At 35.9% G+C, this 20,445-nt stretch overlaps 1 protein-coding gene across 3 annotated transcripts in view; it reads left to right on the forward strand.

The window, feature by feature from the left end:
• The window catches only part of MSH3 (mutS homolog 3), a 183,405-nt gene that overhangs the window by 84,159 nt on the left and 78,801 nt on the right, over nucleotides 1-20,445 (forward strand). For all 3 annotated transcript variants that reach the window (XM_061424296.1, XM_061424297.1, XM_061424298.1), the window contains exons 14-17: nucleotides 7,026-7,213; nucleotides 8,099-8,267; nucleotides 16,917-16,981; nucleotides 19,880-19,996. In XM_061424296.1, the coding sequence (XP_061280280.1) occupies nucleotides 7,026-7,213; nucleotides 8,099-8,267; nucleotides 16,917-16,981; nucleotides 19,880-19,996 (539 nt within the window). The remainder of the gene's footprint in view (nucleotides 1-7,025; nucleotides 7,214-8,098; nucleotides 8,268-16,916; nucleotides 16,982-19,879; nucleotides 19,997-20,445) is intronic.

The following is a 20,445-nucleotide window of genomic DNA, read 5'->3' on the forward strand; positions in this document are numbered from 1 at the left end:
TTTTCCTGGCTGTCCCTATGTAAGCAACTTTTATTTTTTGCCCAAACGTAAATCCTTGCCAATTTAATAATTTTTTTAGAATAGCTTTTATGTGCCCAAACTTTTAGTTCAGTTCAGTCACTCAGTTGTGTCTGACTCTTTGCGACCCCATGGACTGCAGCACGCCAGGCTTCCCTGTCCATCACCAACTCCCGGAGCTTACTGAAACTCTTGTCTATAGAGTTGGTGATGCCATCCAACCTTCTCATCCTCTGTGGTCCCCTTCTCCTCCTGCCTTCAATCTTTCCCAGCATCAGGATCTTTTCAAATGAGTCGGTTCTTCACATCAGGTGGCCAAAGTATTGGAGTTTCAGCTTCAGCATCAGTCCTTCCAATGAATGTTCAGGACTGATCTCCTTTAGGATGGACTGGTTGCATCTCTTTGCAGTCCAAGGGACTCTCAAGAGTCTTCTCCAGCACCACAGTTCAAAAGCACCAGTTCTTCAGTGTTCAGCTTTCTTTATAGTCCAACTCTCACATCCATACATGACTACTGGAAAAACCTTAGTTGTCACCAATTTTCTATTAGTCTTTACCTTTTTAAGGCTTTTTCCTTTACAGTGTTTAACTGGAATAATAACTGCTGCCTCTGAAAATACTTGCAGTGTCCAGGAGGACTTACGTAACTGTTGCATATGCTTCGGCTAAATTTGAAAAGAAAGAAAAAGTCAAAATTGGGAAATACTGATCCCTAGGGAAAAAATGTAGGCCTTGGTTATGGGGTTGGCATCTATTGTTTCATTGCTTGATGCGCTGTGTTCGAGGTTTTTTTTTTCCCCCCAAGACTTTTTAAAAAATATTTATTTACTTATTTTTATTTTGGAATGTGCTGGGTGTTCGCTGCAGCATAGGCTTTTTTCTAGTTGCCACAAGTAGGGGCTACTGTCTAGCTTCAGTGCTCGGGCTTCTCATTGTAGTGGCTTCTCGTTGCAGAGCAGGGTGCGTGGGCTTCCGTAGTTGTGGCTCCTGGGCTCTAGAGCACAGGTTCGATAATTGTGGTGCATGGGCTTAGCTACTCTGCAGCATGTGGGATCTTTTTGGATTAGGGATTGAACCTGTGTCTCTTGCATTGACGGGAGAACCCCTCACGACTGAGCCATCAGGGAAGCCCAAGATTATTTTTTTTGATGTGTACTATGTTTAAAGTCTTTACTAAATTTGTTACAATACTGTTTTTATTTTATCTTTTGGTTTTGTGGCCATGAGGCATGTGAGATCTTAGCTCCCCAACCAGAGATCCAGCCCATAACCCCCGCCTTGGAAGGTGAAATCTTAACCGCTGGACTGGCCAGGGAAGTTGCTGAGTTTCTGTTTTGTTGGCAAGAGTAGAGGCTGTTCCGGTAGTAGGAAGTATTACGGTTGCCATTTTTGAGGTTACAGAATGGATGACATACCATCTGTTATTTTGTTTTTGACCTTGACCCAGTGGCTGATAATCCATGCTTGTTACCCTTCATTAAGCAGCAGATCTCTAAACACATTGCCTTCACTACTAAAAAGGATTCACTGACAGATGTTAGAGATTTTTGTTTTTCTCAAAAGAAGATAGGAACAAAGCTGAAAAATTATCAATGGCTAATCAAAAGAGCTGAATCATAGTATCCGTGGCATTAAGATGGCATCATCATTTATTACTGTGGTGATTTCTATTACGCCTTCCTGCTTCTCTTTAAACTGTACTTTATTATTTGCTTATTTGCATAAAGTTTGTGTACTTATAAAAGTTTAAAACTCTGGTAAATGTCAGAATCTAATTTTTTTAACTGAGGTATAATTGATATCCAACTTTAGTTTCAGGTATATAACATAAGGATTCAATATATATGATCACCACAATAAGTCTCTAGTTAGCATCCTTTACTATGTAAAGTTGCAAAGCTTTTTTGTCTCTTGATGAGAGAGAGCTCCTAAGATCTCCTCTTCAGCAACTTTCAAATATACACAATTCAGTATTAGTAACTGTGGTTGCCATGCCGTTACATCCCCAGGACTTATTCAGTTCACAACTGCAAGTTTGTACCTTTTGACCGTCTTCACCCATTTTGCCTACATAACCATGTTCCACAACCCCTAACATGTGCTCTGTATCTATTAATTCAGGTTTTTTGTTTGGCTTTTTAGATTCCACATCCAAGTGAGATCATACAGAATACAATCTAATTTCTTTTAAAAGTAACCAATATGCAGAACAGGAATGACTTTTTAGACTTTCAGCTTATACTGATGAAACTTGTGACTCACTCAGAAGTTGTTCCTTTATTGCTGTTTTAGTGTTTGTACAAGAATATGCCTAAGGATTGATTTGAAAAGGGAAGATTAGAAATGATTTGGTATAGACCAACTTTAGGAAGTCTGAATGCTTTAAACCACATTTTTATAGATTAGTTAGCTGGCTCTTGGAACATACCATAAAACACATGTCTATTCTTTATCATTAGATTACTCTAAATAAGCTTCTGCTATATGCACCAAATGGTGAGTGATATCCTGGGTACAGATTGTGCCAATTTTGTGAAATTCAGAAAATGTTAAGGAACACTGCTTGAATATTGTGGAAGTGGTAGGCTTAGGCCATCTGGCTGTGTGGAAAGTGCCGTGGAATAGGCACAAATAGGTATTTTTATGATGATAATAATAGAGGATACCAAGCGGGCCGACTCTGAAATAAACATTTCTTTTGATAGTAAGACTTCAAATTTAAATCTTAGAAAATAGTGCTAGTGATAGGAGTTCACATTAACTGTTCAATAACTATAATAACTTTTGTAAGAAAATGATACATAGCTGCTAAGGATGTAGCACTTAGTAAATGTTGAAAGGAGAGGGTTTCCAGACTTTGTAGGTTTTATAGTTAATTTCTTACTTAGACTGCTAGAAGCCCAACTCCATGTTTTCAGTGTGGAGCTTAGGTTGGGGTTCTTCCAGTCCTGTGATGATCTGCCTCTGCACTTGCGCATGTATTCTCAAGCACTTCCATAGAGAAGCTTGCTGCCAGAAATGGGGTTGAACATGAGTGACTTCAAGAGCAACTGTTTTACCCTTATTCTCAGCTTTCTTGTGACTCTTGAGAGCAGCCTGCCCTGGGCACTTAGGACTTGGTTGCAAGCACTTCTGGCTTTCACCTTATTTCTCTTGCTCACTTAAATTTGATATCATATCTAAGCATGAACAATCAATTCCTTTTTTTTTTTTCTTTTTTGCTTATCAAATTGCAATAATTATGAGATTATTATTCAGAAATTCTATTGAAAATGTTTATTTTTGGCCCTTTACTTTTATTAGACTATACCATTAAGTGACTTGAGTTCAATTCTAGGCTATAAATTATTTCCAGGCTCCATATTTATACAAACAGTGCAGTTTCCTGTATGTATCTTTCCCAGTGAGCCATGGCCTTTCTGGAGATGAGGTGCTTTATGATACATTCTGAACTCACCATTTGTTCAGTTGAACCTAGTTTCTTTTTTTTTTTGTACAGTTTTCTTTATTTCTTATAAGTAATTATCTTTCTAAATATGTCTTAACATTCAGGCATTATATATATATACACACATATATACTATTTATGGTGTGTACTTACCATTAACTTAAACTTACATTGTCCTCTCATCTCAAGGTATTCATTTTCATCAAATATTCTGTTCATTTCATGTTCTTGAGCCTTCCTACCTGATCCAACCTGGACTTGTTGCCTGCTATACCTGTTGAATAGCTATCTTTTAAGATTCCCTTTATTTCCTTGAATTGAATCTTCTGTTTTCTGTACTTCATGACTTCCTCTTGGTTTATTCCTCCATTTTGGTGGGGTACATTCTCTGGAGGCATCCTGAGAAAGGGTATTAGGAGTAAGTTTTGAAATATTGATGTCTGGAAATGTCTTTGTTTTGCTCTCACATTTCATTGGTAGTTTGGTTGAGTGTAAAATTCTAGGTAGTAAATTATTTTCCTTTAGAATTTTGTGCTGTCTTTTTCAACAGCTTCTACTATTATTTTTAAACAGTCTGAAGTCATACCGGTTCCCGATTCTTTGTGTGACATTTTTTTGTTGTGGTGGTGGTTTTTTCTCTCCTTCTAGAAATGGAAGATTGTGTCTTTTGTCTGCAGTGTTTTAAAATTTCATGATGATCAGCTGTGATTCGGTTGTGTTTTAATTCATTTGTATTGGAGCTTTTCAATCTGGCAACCAAGTTCTAGGAAATTTTTCTGAATTATTATTTAAAAATATTATTTTTTATTGAAGTATAGTTGATTTACAATGTTGTGTTAATTTCTGCTGTACAGAAAGGTGATTCAGTTGTTCAGGTGTCCACTACAGTCTTTGTAGGGTAGGAGAACGGTGGCCCTTTAGTGACATGAAGAGGAATAGGGGGTTGAGGGATTTAATTGCTGTGTATGTCACTTTCAGCCAATTGTTTTCTCCACTCCCAAATCCCCAGCTTCCACTTTCAAAGATAACTTGTGCCCCCAATTCCTGAGTCTTAGGATTCTGGGTGTAACTAAAGTTGAGTCCTAGTTTTCCTCATGGCAAGCTTAAGATTCAGGTACCTAGAGTCTTCTATGTCAAATTACCGTTAGTCTGTTTACTTTGTAGCTTCTAAGAGATTATTGCTTTTGTTTTTTCTCCTAATTATTCTTGAAGTTTCATGTCTTTTAAAACAATCTTGGACTATAGCTTCAAGACAGAGTGAAATTAGATGCACTTGTTTAGCCCACTTTTTTAATCCAAAACTCCAGAAGTATAAATTATTCACATTCATGTTACAAAATTACAACAGTATCAGTTTAGTCAGTTCAGTCCCTCAGTGGTGTCTGACTCTTTGCAACCCCATGAATCGCAGCACGCCAGGCCTCCCTGTCCATCACCAACTCCCGGAGTTCACCCAAACTCATGTCCATCGAGTTGGTGATGCCATCTAGCCATCTCATCCTCTGTCGTCCCCTTCTCCTCCTGCCCCCAATCCCTCTGAGCATCAGGATCTTTTCCAATGAGCAGAAGTATAAAATAAAGAGTAAAAAGTCTCCCTTTACCACCCTTTGGCATATCCACTATCCAGAGATAACTAGAGAAAGTTAAATTATACTTGAACTTCTGTAGAATAACATAATTTAAAGAATCACAAATGAAATTTTACTGTGTAAAACAGATATATGGTATATAGTGTAAAAATATACTATATACACTTATATGTTGAAATTATGAAGTTCTGTATTAATCTGTACATTAGTATTTACATATGTGTTAGTTTTTTAACTGTCTTATAGTTGTACACTGAATGAATTTTTCCTAATATCTCAATTTCTGGGTATTTGTTTTTTATTCATCTTTTTAATATTATTACCAAAACTACTACTATAAATATTCAGATACAAACATTTTTTTTTACTACTTGTGAAAAATATTTTAAAATTCTCTAAAATGGAATCGTATAGTCAAAGAGTATTACACTTTGTATTATAAATATATGCCAAATTGCTTTTCAAGAAGGTAATGCCTCTACTAATAGTATATAAAAGTATCATTTTTCATATTCAGTGTGACTTGGCTCTTATCATAGTTTTAAATCTTTGACATTCTGACAAATGAAAAATGCTATCTTGTCATTTTAATCTGCTTGTCCTAATTATATGTGCGGTTAATTATGTGTTTATTGGACTTTTTTTTTCCTATGAGTTTATTCAGATCATTTAGCCACTATTCTTTGAATTATTCATCTTTTCCAATTTGTAAAATCTCATTATACTTGAAAGAATTTTGACCTTTATCTCTTAAATATTTTGCAGATTTTTCCCAGAATTATCCTTTTTATTTGTGACATTGTTTACTGTATTTTTGTTATGTGATCAGCATATTTTAAAATGAAAAAATACTGAACAAGTATTGGTTTTCCTATCCTTGCCTCAAATTTTCTTTATAGCTTTACCTTATAAAGTACTTAAACTATTGATTTAACATTTAGGACATATCAACAATGCTTTATTTCTTTTTTTTTTTTTTTCAATTTTATTTTATTTTTATTTTTTTAATTTAATTTTATTTTTAAACTTTACATAATTGTATTAGTTTTGCCAAATATCAAAATGAATCCATCACAGGTATACATGTGCTCCCCATCCTGAACCCTCCTCCCTCCTCCCTCCCCATACCATCCCTCTGGGTCGTCCCAGTGCACTAGCCCCAAGCATCCAGTATCGTGCATTGAACCTGGACTGGCATCTCGTTTCATACATGATATTTTACATGTTTCAATGCCATTCTCCCAAATCTTCCCACCCTCTCCCTCTCCCACAGAGTCCATAAGACTGTTCCATACATCAGTGTCTCTTTTGCTGTCTCGTACACAGGGTTATTGTTATCATCTTTCTAAATTCCATATATATGTGTTAGTATACTGTATTGGTGCTTTTCCTTCTGGCTTACTTCACTCTGTATAATAGGCTCCAGTTTCATCCACCTCATTAGAACTGATTCAGATGAATTCTTTTTAATGGCTGAGTAATACTCCATTGTGTATATGTACCACAGCTTTCTTATCCATTCATCTGCTGATGGACATCTAGGTTGCTTCCATGTCCTGGCTATTATTTCAATTAACTCATTTATGCAAAGGGAAGGCAATGGCAACCCACTCCAGTACTCTTGCCTGGAAAATCCCATGGACAGAGGAGCCTGGTAGGCTGCAGTCCATGGGGTCGCGAAGAGTCGGACACGACTGAGCGACTTCACTTTCACTCTTCACTTTCACGCATTGGAGAAGGAAATGGCAACCCACTCCAGTGTTCTTGCCTGGAGAATCCCAGGAATGGGGGAGCCTGGTGGGCTGCCGTCTGTGGGGTCGCACCGAGTCGGACACGACTGAAGCAACTTAGCAGCAGCATTTATGCAATAAATTAAAATGTTCTTTTATTCTAACTTTAAAAAGACCACAAACTGAATTTCATTTTCATGTATCTTATGCTATTTAGGTAAAAGATATTTCTCTTTTCAGTGTTCCACGCAAGAGTTCTTCCTGATTGTCAAAACCCTGTATCACTTGAAGTCAGAATTTCAAGCACTAATACCTGCTGTGAATTCCCATGTTGAGTCAGAGTTGCTCCAGACATTTATTTTAGAAATTCCTGGACTCCTCAGTCCAGTGGAGCATTACTTAAAGATACTCAATGAACAAGCTGCCAAGTAAGTAGCATTTCCTTTCTAGTAGTGAAAGTAATGTATTTACCATTTAATATGTGGATACTTAAGCTTCCCTTAGAGTTAATAGTAGAAGTTGCATATAAAACTAGAAATGTGATTGAATACTAAAGGCTCTGTATTACAGCTGGAAATAACCCTTAGTGTTTAGTCAGTTCTGTCAGACAGAACAAATATGGTATTTCTTCAGGTATCAGATGATGAAGTCCAGGCTGAGCAAGTAGTAGCAGTTTATTAATCCAAAAGTAGATGGCAGATGGCATCTTGTGCTTATCTGCTAGATAGCCAGAGATGGTCTGTTTTATATGTAGAAACTGTAGAAGTAAACTTATCCTTTAAGGGGTCGTCATTTTACATTTTATCCCACAAAGAACTTTATGTATAAGAAAACAGATTTGACAGTATTTTCATTTGTGTTTATTTTCTGAATATACAACAAATGTTGAATTCTATCTTTTGGTTTCATCATGACTATCATGAACTTCCAAAATGAAAGTGATGTTAGGGTAATTTCATATGTCTTCCAAGAAATTAAGAAACTTACCCATAAATATTTATGGAAGAGCTGGGATTAGAATCTTGTTCTCCTGACTTCCCACCCTTTGGTCTTTCATTATGTTTTTTTTTTATATTTATTTATTTGGCCATGTCAGGTCTTAGTTATGCCATATGCAGGCTCTTTTAGTTGAAGCTTCTGGGGTCTAGTTCCCTGATCGGGGATCGACCACCGGACGCCCTGCATTGGGAGTGTGGAGTCTTAGCCAGAAGACACCAGGGAAGTCCCTTTTATTATGTTCTGAAAAATAATTGATAATTAGTATAAGTAATATGCTTAAAAGTATATATTTGCATTTTTTCATTTTTTTTTAGGATTGGGGATAAAACTGAATTATTCAAAGACCTTTCTGACTTCCCTTTAATAAAAAAGAGGAAGGATGAAATTCAAGACGTTACCAAGAAGATCCAAACACATTTACAAGAAATACGAAAAATACTAAAAAATCCTTCTGCACAATATGTGACTGTATCAGGACAGGAGGTAATATTGAAATACTTTTCTTTTACATTAATTTTCCTCAATTGGAAAAGCTTTTCTAAAGTATAAATAAATATCTGATAATAGGCTGAAAGTTTTGTTGTTTTTTTTTTTTCAGATTTTCTGTTTTATTCTTTGGAAATATATTGTAATACCTTATTTTAATAAAAACTTTCTTTTAATGGCAGTATTTTGTTTGCTTATTTAGTTTCTTGGTAAAATCATGGATCTTAATGTTACATGTATTTTAGTATTAGCTGTTGAAATTATATTATAGGAAACCTTGACTATGGTAAATAATAACTTTAAATAATTCATTTACTCTAGAAGAGAGAAGTTAGTCTTTGACTCCCAGTCTGCAGATGATAAATGATACAAAGTGAACCATCTACACTAATTGGATCATACAGTAATTAAATGACAAGGCTTCTATTTGAAGGAGTATAGCTGCTAAAAAAAAAACAAAACCAGAAAAACAAAACTATAGCAAACACCTACATTTTGTGAATCTTCCATAAGATTATGGTGCTGTGTAGGAAGTGTTTTTTAGTATGTGTGTTTCTGTTTAAAGTTTGATATTAGTACCTGAATGAGAAACAGGAAGAAGTACACTTTTCAAATTGTGGCTATATCCATTGGTTCTTTTCTCAGTCTTGAGGTATTGCTACCTCTACATCTTATGTTTAATAAAATATAAAGGTTCCAACTGAAGCAATTTGAAAAATTCTTCTTGTTTAAATAGCAAATTGGGAAATTTGTGAGTAATTTCTATAGGATAACATTTTATTCAGAATTTTAAAAAATAGATATTTTTCCAATGGGGAAAAACTTAATTTCAGATCAGTTTTAAACATATTTGCATTGCTTTATTTAGCCAAAAGAGTGTTAATTTGTATAATTATTTGAAAGAAGACACTCTATAATAAATTATAATCTTTTATTAAAATGTTTATTAATATACTATTGATTAAGTCAGCCTGTCTTCTAAATGAAGTTAAGATATTATACACATTTCATAATGGATTCTGAGTAGAACTCTATGAAATCATAATGTGTATATTTATTCTCACTCCTCCCCTGAACCGGCAAATACCAAATCCTTAATTTTATCTCTTGGTTTCACTATATAATTCAGTTCAGTTAAGTTCAGTCACTCAGTTGTGTCCAACTCTGTGACCCCACGAACTGCAGCACTCCAGGCCTCCCTGTCCATCACCAACTCCCAGAGTTTACCCAAACTCATGTCTGTTGAGTTGGTGATGCCATCCAACCATCTCATCCTCTATCATCCCCTTCTCCTCCTGCCCTCAGTCTTTCCCAGCATCAGGGTCTTTTCCAATGAGTCAGCTCTTCGCATGAGGTGGCCAAAGTATTGGAGTTTCAGCTTCAACATCAGTCCTTCCAATGAACACCCAGGACTGATCTCCTTTAGAATGGACTGGTTGGATCTCCTTGCAGTCCAAGGGACTCTCAAGAGCCTTCTCCAACACCATAGTTGAAAAGCATCAATTCTTCAGTACTCAGCTTTCTTTATAGTCCAACTGTAACATCCATACATGACCACTGGAAAAACCATAACCTTGACTAGATGACCTTTGTTGACAAAGTAATGTCTCTGCTTTTTAATGTGCTGTCTAGGTTGGTCATAACTTTCCTTCCAAGGAGTAAATGTCTTTTAATTTCATGGCTGCAATCACCATCTGCAGTGATTTTGGAGCCTGAAAAAATAAAGTCTACCACAGTTTCCACTGTTTCCCCATCTATTTGCCATGAAGTGATGGGACCAGATGCCATGATCTTTGTTTTCTGAATGTTGAGCTTTAAGCCAACTTTTTCACTCTCCACTTTCACTTTCATCAAGAGGCTCTTTAGTTCTTCACTTTCTGCCAAAAGGGTGGTGTCATCTGCATATCTGAGGTTATCTTAATTCCAGCTTGTGCTTCTTCCAGCCCAGCGTTTCTCATGATGTACTCTGCATATAAGTTAAATAAGCAGGGTGACAATATACAGCCTTGATGTACTCCTTTTCCTATTTGGAACCAGTCTGTTGTTCCATGTCCAGTTCTAACTGTTGCTTCCTAACCTGCATACAGGTTTCTCAAGAGACGGGTCAGGTGGTTTGGTATTCCCATCTCTTTCAGAGTCTACAGTTTATTATGATCCACACAGTCAAAGGCTTTGGCGTAGTCAATAAAGCAGAAATAGATGTTTTTCTGGAACTCTCTTGCTTTTTCCATTATCCAGCGGATGTTGAAAATTTGATCTCTGGTTCCTCTGCCTTTTCTAAAACCAGCTTGAATATCTAGAAGTTCACGGTTCACATATTGCTGAAGCCTGGCTTGGAGAATTTTGAACATTACTTTACTAGCGTGTGAGATGAGTGCAATTGTGTGGTAGTTTGAACATTCTTTGACATTGCCTTTCTTTGGGATTGGAATGAAAACTGACCTTTTCCAGTCCTGTGGCCACTGCTGAGTTTTCCAAATTTGCTGGCATATTGAGTGCAGCACCTACACAGCATCATCTTTTAGGATTTGAAATAGCTCAACTGGAATTCCATCACCTCCACTAGCTTTGTTCATAGTGATGCTTCCTTAGCCCACTTGACTTCGCATTCCAGGATGTCTGGCTCTAGGTGAGTGATCACACCATCGTGATTATCTGTCGTGAAGATCTTTTTTGTACAGTTCTTCTGTGTATTCTTGCCATCTCTTCTTAATATCTTCTGCTTCTGTTAGGTCCCTACCATTTCTGTCCTTTATTGAGCCCATCTTTGCATGAAATGTTCCCTTGGTATCTCTAATTTTCTTGAAGAGATACCTGGTTTTTCCCATTCTGTTGTTTTCCTCTGTTTCTTTGCATTGATTGCTGAGGAAGGCTTTCTTATCTCTCCTTGCTATTCTTTGGAACTCTGCATTCAAATGGGTATATCTTTCCTTTTCTCCTTTGCTTTTCACTTCCTTTCTTTTCACAACTATTTGTAAGACCTCCTCAGGTAGCCATTTTGCTTTTTTGCATTTCTTTTTCTTGGGAATGGTCTTGATCCCTGTATCCTGTACAATGTCATGAACCTCTGTCCATAGTTCATCAGGCACTCTATCAGATCTAATCCCTTGAATCTGTTTGTTACTACCATTGTAAGGGATTTGATTTAGGTCATACTTGAATGGTCTAGTGGTTTTCCCTACTTTCTTCAATTTCAGTCTGAATTTTGCAATAAGGAGTTCATGATCTGAGCCACAGTCAGCTCCCAGTCTTGTGTTTGCTGACTGGATAGCGCTTCTCCATCTTTGGCTGCAAAGAATATAATCAATCTGATTTCGGTACTTCATTCTGTACTCCAAGGCTAAATTTACCTGTTACTCCAGGTGTTTCTTGACTTCCTACTTTTGCATTCCTGTCCCTTATAATGAAAAGGACATCTTTTTTGAGTGTTAGTTCTAAAAGGTCTTGTAGGTCTTCATAGAACCATTCGACTTCAGCTTCTTCAGCATTACTGGTCAGGGCATAGACTTGGATTATTTGATATTGAATAATTTGGCGTGGAAACTAACAGAGATCATTCTGTCATTTTTGAGATTGCATCCAAGTACTGCATTTTGGACTCTTTTGTTGACTATGATGACTACTCCATTTCTTCAAAGGGATTCCTGCCCACAGTAGTAGATATAATGGTCATCTGAGTTAAATTCACCCATTCCAGTCCACCTTAGTTTGCTGATTCCTAGAATGCTGACATTCACTCTTGCCATCTCCTGTTTGACCACTTCCAATTTGCCTTGATTCATGGACCTGACATTCCAGGTTCCTATGCAATATTGCTCTTTACAGCATCGGAGTATATAATTATGATCTTGCAAAGTGACAAGTGACCTCAGCACCACTGTTTTGGTCTATTTGTTGGAAGTGAGATGATCAAAGTTGCTTAATATATTAATGAAAATGTGTAGTAGAAAAGTGGTTACCTGGTATTATAGTGGCGAAATCTTCCAGTTCTACCGCTTACATGCTCTGTACCATGGAAGAGTCACCTCTGAAGTGAGACTACTACAAAGACCAAATGAGTTAAAAAGCATGAAAGTACTTTCTAATCATAAAGCACTTCGCAGTATTATTCACTTAATAATAGTAATATAGTTACCATTTGTTGTGCACTTGTTAAAGTTCGGAATGGTTTTAAGTGCTTTACTGAATCCTTGTAACAACACAAAAGGGTTTTTTCCAGTTTTTCAGGAAAGAAAACTCAGACTTGGCATAATATAGTGAGATAAGTTGCCCAAGTTAGAACCTTATTTCCAGCCCAGGTCTCCCTGTTTCTGATCTTTATACCATGCTGTCATTTCACTCAGCTCACAAACAGTGTTAACACAAGGGTTTATCAACATCATAGATTTTATTTGATAAAATCCAGACATTTGAGAGCTTGTACTGTTCAGATTGAAATAAAACGTAAGGTTTTGAAAGACAGCCCTAGATTCAGTTGGAGTTTTAAAGTTAAAATGGGGAAAACTTATCAAAAATTCGTAAGGGATAGTAGATTAGCATTGACAGTATAGCACTGACATTTAAGAAAAAGCACAGCATGGAGATCAAGTAATTGGATTACAAAGGATTATCAAGGAAGGTAAATTATCTAATTATTGTTAACTTTTACTAAATTAAGGTGATGAGGTTGAGACAGGAAATTTTTTAGTTTTTAACAAAAGGATAGATTCTTGTTTTGTTTTTTTTTTTAAACCTCTAAAATCTTGATAGTACTTCATTCGAATTGAATGTGTGCTCAGCTGTGTCTGACTCTTTGCAACCCCATGGACTGTAGCCTGTCAGGCTTCTCTATCCATGGAACTTTCCAGGTAAGAAAACTGCAGTGGGTTACCATTTCCTTCTCCATAGTACTTCATTATAGAATCACTTTTATAACATTTTTTTGGGAATTAGTGATGCTGTTCATTCAAACATCAAATAAATTCTAAGTAGCCAGCATTGTTATAATCAAATTCTGTTTAAATATTTGTACTAAAGGTATCAACAAAATTTAGAGATATTTAAAGGAGTAGAACAGACTTCATCAAATATGATTCCCTCTGAGAAGTGAAGGAGCTGGGAGGGAAAACTCTTGTATTATATATATGTGCTGCTTATTTTATACCCTTCTCTTCTAGCTGAAAGCTTATTTCCATACATATAACTTTTGTAATATATGTTAAAATACCTGTTATAATAGCCCTGTTGGTACGTGAGTTTGCTAGTAAAAATAAACTGTCACACCAGTGTTACTTTTTGCTCTATTCATTTTTTTCACTTTGTTCCCGGTTTTTATGTACTGATGAGAATACTAAGCCTTATTGCCTATGGTGAATTATTGTGTCTGACTCTGATAGTATTCCTGAAGAAGGGAATGGCAACCCACCCCAGTATTCTTGCCTGGAGAATCCCATGGACAGAGGAGCCTGGCAGGTTACAGTCCATGGGGTGGCAAAGAGTCTGACACAACTGAGTGACTGTCACACCTTCATCTGACAGTATTGTTTTAGAAAATAGTGAAAGAAAAAAAATCCTGGGAAGAAAATAATGAAAGTAGAAACTTACATAGCTTTACATAGTTCATTGTTTCTGTTATAGGGTCTCTCATCTTTTATGTGTGGGGAGAATTATATCTCAACATTGAATCAAATATGGAATAGGCATGGGGTGATACTTAGATTTGGGACAGTTTTGACTAGTAGTTTTCTTAAAGGAAAAGGGAATAAATATTATTGGAACATCTTTAGAAAAAAAGTTACTAATTCACAGGATGCAGCATATCCAGATATCTGCTTAGCATGATTGAGACTTGAAATGCAATCTGTTATATCTTACATCTAAATAAAAAAATATTTGTGAATTCTTAAGAAACAATGAGAAAGAGGGGAGAATAGGAATGGGTGAAGTGTGGCCTTGGAGAGAACAGAGAGCAGTTTCTGAAATGAGTGAATTTCAGCAAACTTAACAATGATTCCAGCCCATTGATTCCATGGGCTGTAGTTTGAGTAACAGTATCTGACATTTAACCAAGACAGAACTGGATCCCAGCAGAAGAATATGAGAGATTGTTAGAATGAATCTGGACAGATTTTTCACATCAACACCTAAGAAACAAAGTCACAAACCATAGAGCAAGGAAAGTTTCTATGAGAACTCTCTAAAATTTCTGACATACATGTTAATTTCCAGTTTTTGTTAGTTTCCTTTAGCAGTAAAGTCTCTAAACAAAAGGCTTGTCTGCTCATCCTTAGAATGTTCATTGAAAAGAAATAGAAAATTTCCTATCCCATAACTACTGTAGAACTGAGAAAAACTGCTCATTGGTGACAATGCTGAGGAGAAACACAAGAGGACACAGCACCAGCACCTGAGAAAGTGACCCCGGGAGTTTAACAAACAGGGGGTCCACGTGGCTTTCCTGATTCTCACCGTTTTCCATCCAGTATTGACTCTGTAAAGGGCTTGCTTGAGGAGCTGTGGTCCTTAGAGTAGACCCTGGATACTTTAAGATTGAACAGTTATGGTCTAAATCAGCAGTTCCCAACCTTTTTGGCACCAGGGACCCGTTTTGTTGAGACAGTTTTTCCATGAACCAGGTTAGTGGGCGGTGGGTGAGGGTTTCAGGATGATTCAGGTGCATTACAATTACTGTGCACTTTATTTCTGTTACTAATACGTCAGCTGTACCTCAGAGCATCAGGCATTAGACCCTGAAGGTTGAGGACCCCTGGTCTAAACTGTTCCCAGGGTGCTCCAAAGGAGTGTGACCGGTGGCAGTTAGTAATGTGTATAGGGCATGGGTCTGAATTCAGAGCCGTCATGCTGCATAGTTATGGTGCATAACTCAAGCACAGTATTCCAGCTGGCTGCCCAGAGACCTCATTGAGGCAGGTTTAGCTTCTTTTCAATATTTCCACTATCATTTAGGCAGTAATTTCTGTGGAGCTCTGTGTTATATGTATTATTCCCAAATGTTAGTGGTCTACTGTGGTCCCGAATTTTGCTGTTTGCCTTTGGCTTATCTCCTCCCACAATTATTGTATAAAAACACCAATATGTTTTCTCATAGAAGATTTCAAAATATTTAAGCAGAATATTTTTTAGCATAGTCTTCGAGAGATTTTATCTTTCTCATTAGTGATATTTATTTTGTCCCCTCCCCCCCCCAGTTACTTTTTTTTAGCCAAAGGAGAGATTTTAAAAATTCTTTTCTTTAACTGGATATGTCAGATTTGAAATTGTATTAATATCCTCTATACAGGAGGACTTCATTAGTTGCAAAATCGTTGCTAAGGATAAAAATTCTTTTTTTTTTTTTTGAATTTACAATTAATTATATACTTAATGATCTCTGTGAGAGCTGTTTCGGAGGAAAACAAGTGAAAAAAACCATACTATACTTGGTTCCTTCATTTAAGGAACTAGACTGAACATGTACTGGCTGCTAGAAGTCCAGAATCAGACATAATGCTTGCCCTCAAGGCAGTGGTCTCCTGGGCAGGTTGAATGTGAGGTAGAGAAAGTGAATGTAGACAAGTTCTTTAAGGTTGGCTGAGGCCAGGAAGGCAAGAAAAGCAGTAGTGATGCTGATTCAGGATAGTGGAATTTTTTTTAAAGTGAGGACAAAATAGATTTTAGGTTAACCATTGATTCCAATTATAATGAATATAAAAGCTAAAGTGTTCCTATTAACAGAAAAGTAAACTCAAAAGCCAGACTGATACTATTAATAATATGCATGTTATAAATACCTAAATGTTGTAAAACATATGTGACAAAGTTCCTGTAGTCATCTCAAAATTAATGGCAACTCTAGAATTTCTGGGTCCCATCCCATACAAAATAGGTGTATTTTTATTTAAATGAAACATTAAATTTCACTGTAATAATACAGAAATGTGAGCAGGAAAAGGAGATGATATATAATTTGTGTGAAAAATGGAAGGTGTGATAAAAATAGTGATTTCATTTACTTCCTGGTTGATTTCAGAAAAGCTTGTAGAGTACAGTTGGATCTGTAATAGTTCATATAAGTGAAAACTTAAAGAAAATACTCATGTGAAGAAATCTCTTCCTTCCTTAATTACTGAGGGGTTAAGTGCTTTCTGTGATGATACTTTTAAAGGACTTAGGTTTCTTGGATAAAAGCTATTATAATAAATCCTCTTCTGTTCAGAATAAGGGATTAGCCATGTCTCAAACTGATATAATGTCTAATAATAAAATATTCTAAAATTTTATGTATTTAGAGGTTCAGTCTTATTACTGAGTCATAGAATTCTTAAGATAAATGCTGCTAATAAATGAAATGAATTAAAAAGGTCATTAAGGAAAAATCACCATTTGTAGTATGAATGTAACAGCGTTACAGGTATTAAATCACCAGGTTATATTTTTTATTACAACCTTTTTGCTTAGTACAAATGGTACTTTTTCCTAAGTGTTGAAACCCTAATTATTAATATTTGGTTGTACAGACATATATGAACTCTCCCAATAACAGTGCTAGATTTATTTTGAATGTTTAGAATGATATTTGCTAGACTATCGCAGCACAGTTTTGTGGAAGATTTAAAAATATAATGGCTAATCTTTTAAATATCTAACCTTTATTTGTATTTATTTTAGTTTATGATTGAAGTAAAGAATTCTGCTGTATCTTGTATACCAACTGATTGGGTTAAGATTGGAAGGTAAGTTTAAAAATACATGTTTTTTATTATTCATGTAGATTATAATAAATAAATTACCTTCATGCTTCTGGACTGTTAAAAGCACATCCTTGACATTAAAAGCAATTCTTGCCCTTCAGTTTCCTTGTGGAACTTTAAATTAGAGAAATAATTATCTTAAACTCTTTTAATCATTGATTTTTAAACATTTGTCCAAAAGGTATCTTATTTGTATATATTTGTTTCCTTGTTTTGTGAATTATTATTTTATCCTTATACTTCAGAGTACACTTTAAACACAGGAAAAGAGAAAGTTGCAGAACCTTCAATTATAAGATTAATTTGGTCGCTTGAACTTCTTGATGAATGCTGTACCTGACATTCTTTTAAGAAGCTGACACTTCATTTTCTGCCTCACTGAGCTCTGCCTTTCTTTGTTCTTACTGCTTTCCATGGCAGTAGTTACACTAGTTCTTTACATGTTCTTTTTTAACATTGTGTCTTGGATTCATGAAAATAATTAATCAGAAACAAAATTAGAGAACCACAGTGAGACCCTGCCTTGTCTTCTTGGTTAGGCATTAATCCTCAAGAGGTGACTCATTAAAGAAGTGGTTTTAGGGAAATTTATTTCCTCTTGTGAGTGGTACTGTTTCAGAAATATTTATTACTACTGTTAGAATGTTTGTATCAACTTGAGATGAAAATGTTACATTTTCCTAAGATAGTAGAATAGGGACTAGTAGCTGGTGATGGTGTGAGGAATGCTATGTTAAGAGTGGAAGGAAATTTTGACATGATTTTGACATGATGTGTGAATGATTATTAATTTGTTATTTTAATAAAAAACCCTGTTATCCATGGCCACTATCAAAGGATCCTGAAAGCATAATCATGGGTTTCTTTAGCTCTAATACCATCCTTTATTTTTTTTACCAGAAGCTGTAATTGAGTTTCACATATTGTTGATTATAGGGAATGTTTTCTTCTTCTGCAGGCATTCTTTCCTTTACCAATTCTTGTCCTATACTACAGCTAATGAATGGTAATACACTTTATGAAGAGAAATTACTAGAAATCGTGTTAATCTGTCTAGAACAACCACTGAAATGTCTCACTAAATGAGTTTTGTCAGAAGAAAAAGCTATGATTAATATGTTTGCATAGAAATCTAGATAACATACTTTAAAAGCAATAAGCAAGGCATAAATCAATACCAGCATCTTTTCAACATTTCAGTGATATAAATCAAATGAATAAATGTGGTTGGGAAGGTATTTTTTATCTGTTTAGCTACCATAGCCTTGACAGGAGTAAGTTAAAATATCACTAGTCAGATTTCAAATGCAAAAGGCTCATTTTCAGTAACTTGCCAAATTAAAGATAATTGTGACCATGTGTTAACAGGAGTGAGTGTGCAAACAGAGATCAGAGTACACTCTGTCATCACCTACCTATCACTCAACCTTGACCTTTTCTTCTTGAAGTTTCCATCATAGTAATAGCATCAATAAGCAGTAATCACTACCACAGTGGAATGGCTCCTAACATTGAGTTCAGTTCAGGTCATTTGCTCAGTTGTGTCTGACTCTTTGTGACCTCATGAACTGCAGCTCGCCAGGCTTCCCTGTCCATCACCAACTGCCAGAAGTAGCTCAAACTCATGTCCATCAAGTTGGTGATGCCATCCAACCATCTCATCCTCTGTCATCCCCTTCTCCTCCTGCCTTCAATCTTTGCCAGCATCAGGGTCTTTTCTAATGAGTCAGTTCTTTGCATCAGGTGTCCAGAGTATTGGAGCTTCAGCATCAGTCTGTCCAATGAATATTCAGGATTGATTTCCTTTAGGAAATCATTGAGTACTAGTGACATAATTACTCTGCTGAGCACTATCTGATCCTCCCTACAGTACCCATGGGCTTTCCTGGTGACTCAAACGGTAAAGAATCTGCCTGCAGTGGAGGAGATCCTTGTTCAATACCTGGGTCGGGAGGATGCTCTGGCTACCCACTCTAGTATTCTTGCCTGAAGAATTCTATGGACAGAGGAGCCTGGTGGGCTACAGTCCATGGAAAGATTGGACATGACTGTACAAGTAACATTTTCACTTTTCATGAGGTAGATACTGTTGTTATCCCCATTTGATAGGTGAGGCCATTTGATAGGTGAGGAAAGTTTTTAATTTAGACAAAATCAGTTTTATTGGCCCAGAGTCACATAGATAACGAGTAAGTGACAGAGTTGGAATCTTACTGCGGATTCTCTGACTGGGGACCCATAGCATCCACCATTGTGTTCTGTAGCTTCTTGATGAGGAAGCAGAGATTGTTTGCAAGCTCAGAAGAGGAGTAGATGATATTTCTTCCCATCCAGGGTCACTGTGAATCTGCAGTTGGACCGTGAACCCTTCTTTGACTGCCTCCTGAATTAATGCATTGCTGTTCATTGTAATGCTTTTTTTTTAAATTGAAATACTTTAATCATACAGAAATGTATGAAATATAAAAAATGATATGACCTTCACCAATATATTTAACTCTCTGATTTGTTAGGACTGAACTTTGTTATATTTGCTTCTGATCTTTTTTTTTTTTTTTAAACCAAACATTTTCATTTTGTATAATTTACAGAAAAAACCTCTTTAACAGAAATTCTAAACTTTGATTTTTGTCATATGGATATAACTTGAATTTTAAAAGCTTCATAACAAAGTACTCTGAACTTCAAATACTTTATTTAAAGATCTTTGGAGTCAATAAAGTTTAGGATCATAATTAAAGAATGTTCTCTATTTACAGCTATTTACTTTCAAGGTTCATCAGAGAATAATAAATAACTACTTTAATTTTCTGAAGTGATGGCATTACTGACTTCTTAGTAACCTTGATTTCCTATTTTATGTTTTTTCTCTTCTTCTAGCACAAAAGCTGTGAGCCGCTTTCACTCTCCTTTTATTGTAGAAAATTACAGACATCTGAATCAGCTCCGGGAGCAGCTAGTCCTTGACTGCAGTGCTGAATGGCTTGCTTTTCTAGAGTGAGTTTACAATGAAAAATGTAATCTGACTTTTTGCTATGAGAAATAGACCGGAAAATCTTTCCACCAAAAAGAAAAGTAGAGATTACTGCTTGTGACCTGCCATAAAATAGTTGAGTACATGTGTTCTCTGATTTTATTTTTAATCTATTGAAATGTAAACTCATCTTAGTCTTTGGTAAGAGACCAAATATACTTTTTGTTACTGTACTAACATTTTGTTGCTAAGGATGTTTAGTAGTGTCACTTTGAAATTCCACCTTGGATTTTGTTTACTTTTCTTGTATAAAGCCTTAACATTTTCAGAGTTGGACAAGTTTGGGTTAGTTGTTTTATTGCATTGGCCAAAAAGTTTGTTGTTACAGGAAACAAAGTCTGTACAATGTTACAGGAAAACTCGAACGATCGTTTTGGCCAACCCACTATCTACGTTTAATTTTTTTTCTTAT

This window comes from Bos javanicus, chromosome 7 (genome assembly GCF_032452875.1).
Source record: "Bos javanicus breed banteng chromosome 7, ARS-OSU_banteng_1.0, whole genome shotgun sequence".
NCBI lineage: Eukaryota > Metazoa > Chordata > Mammalia > Artiodactyla > Bovidae > Bos > Bos javanicus.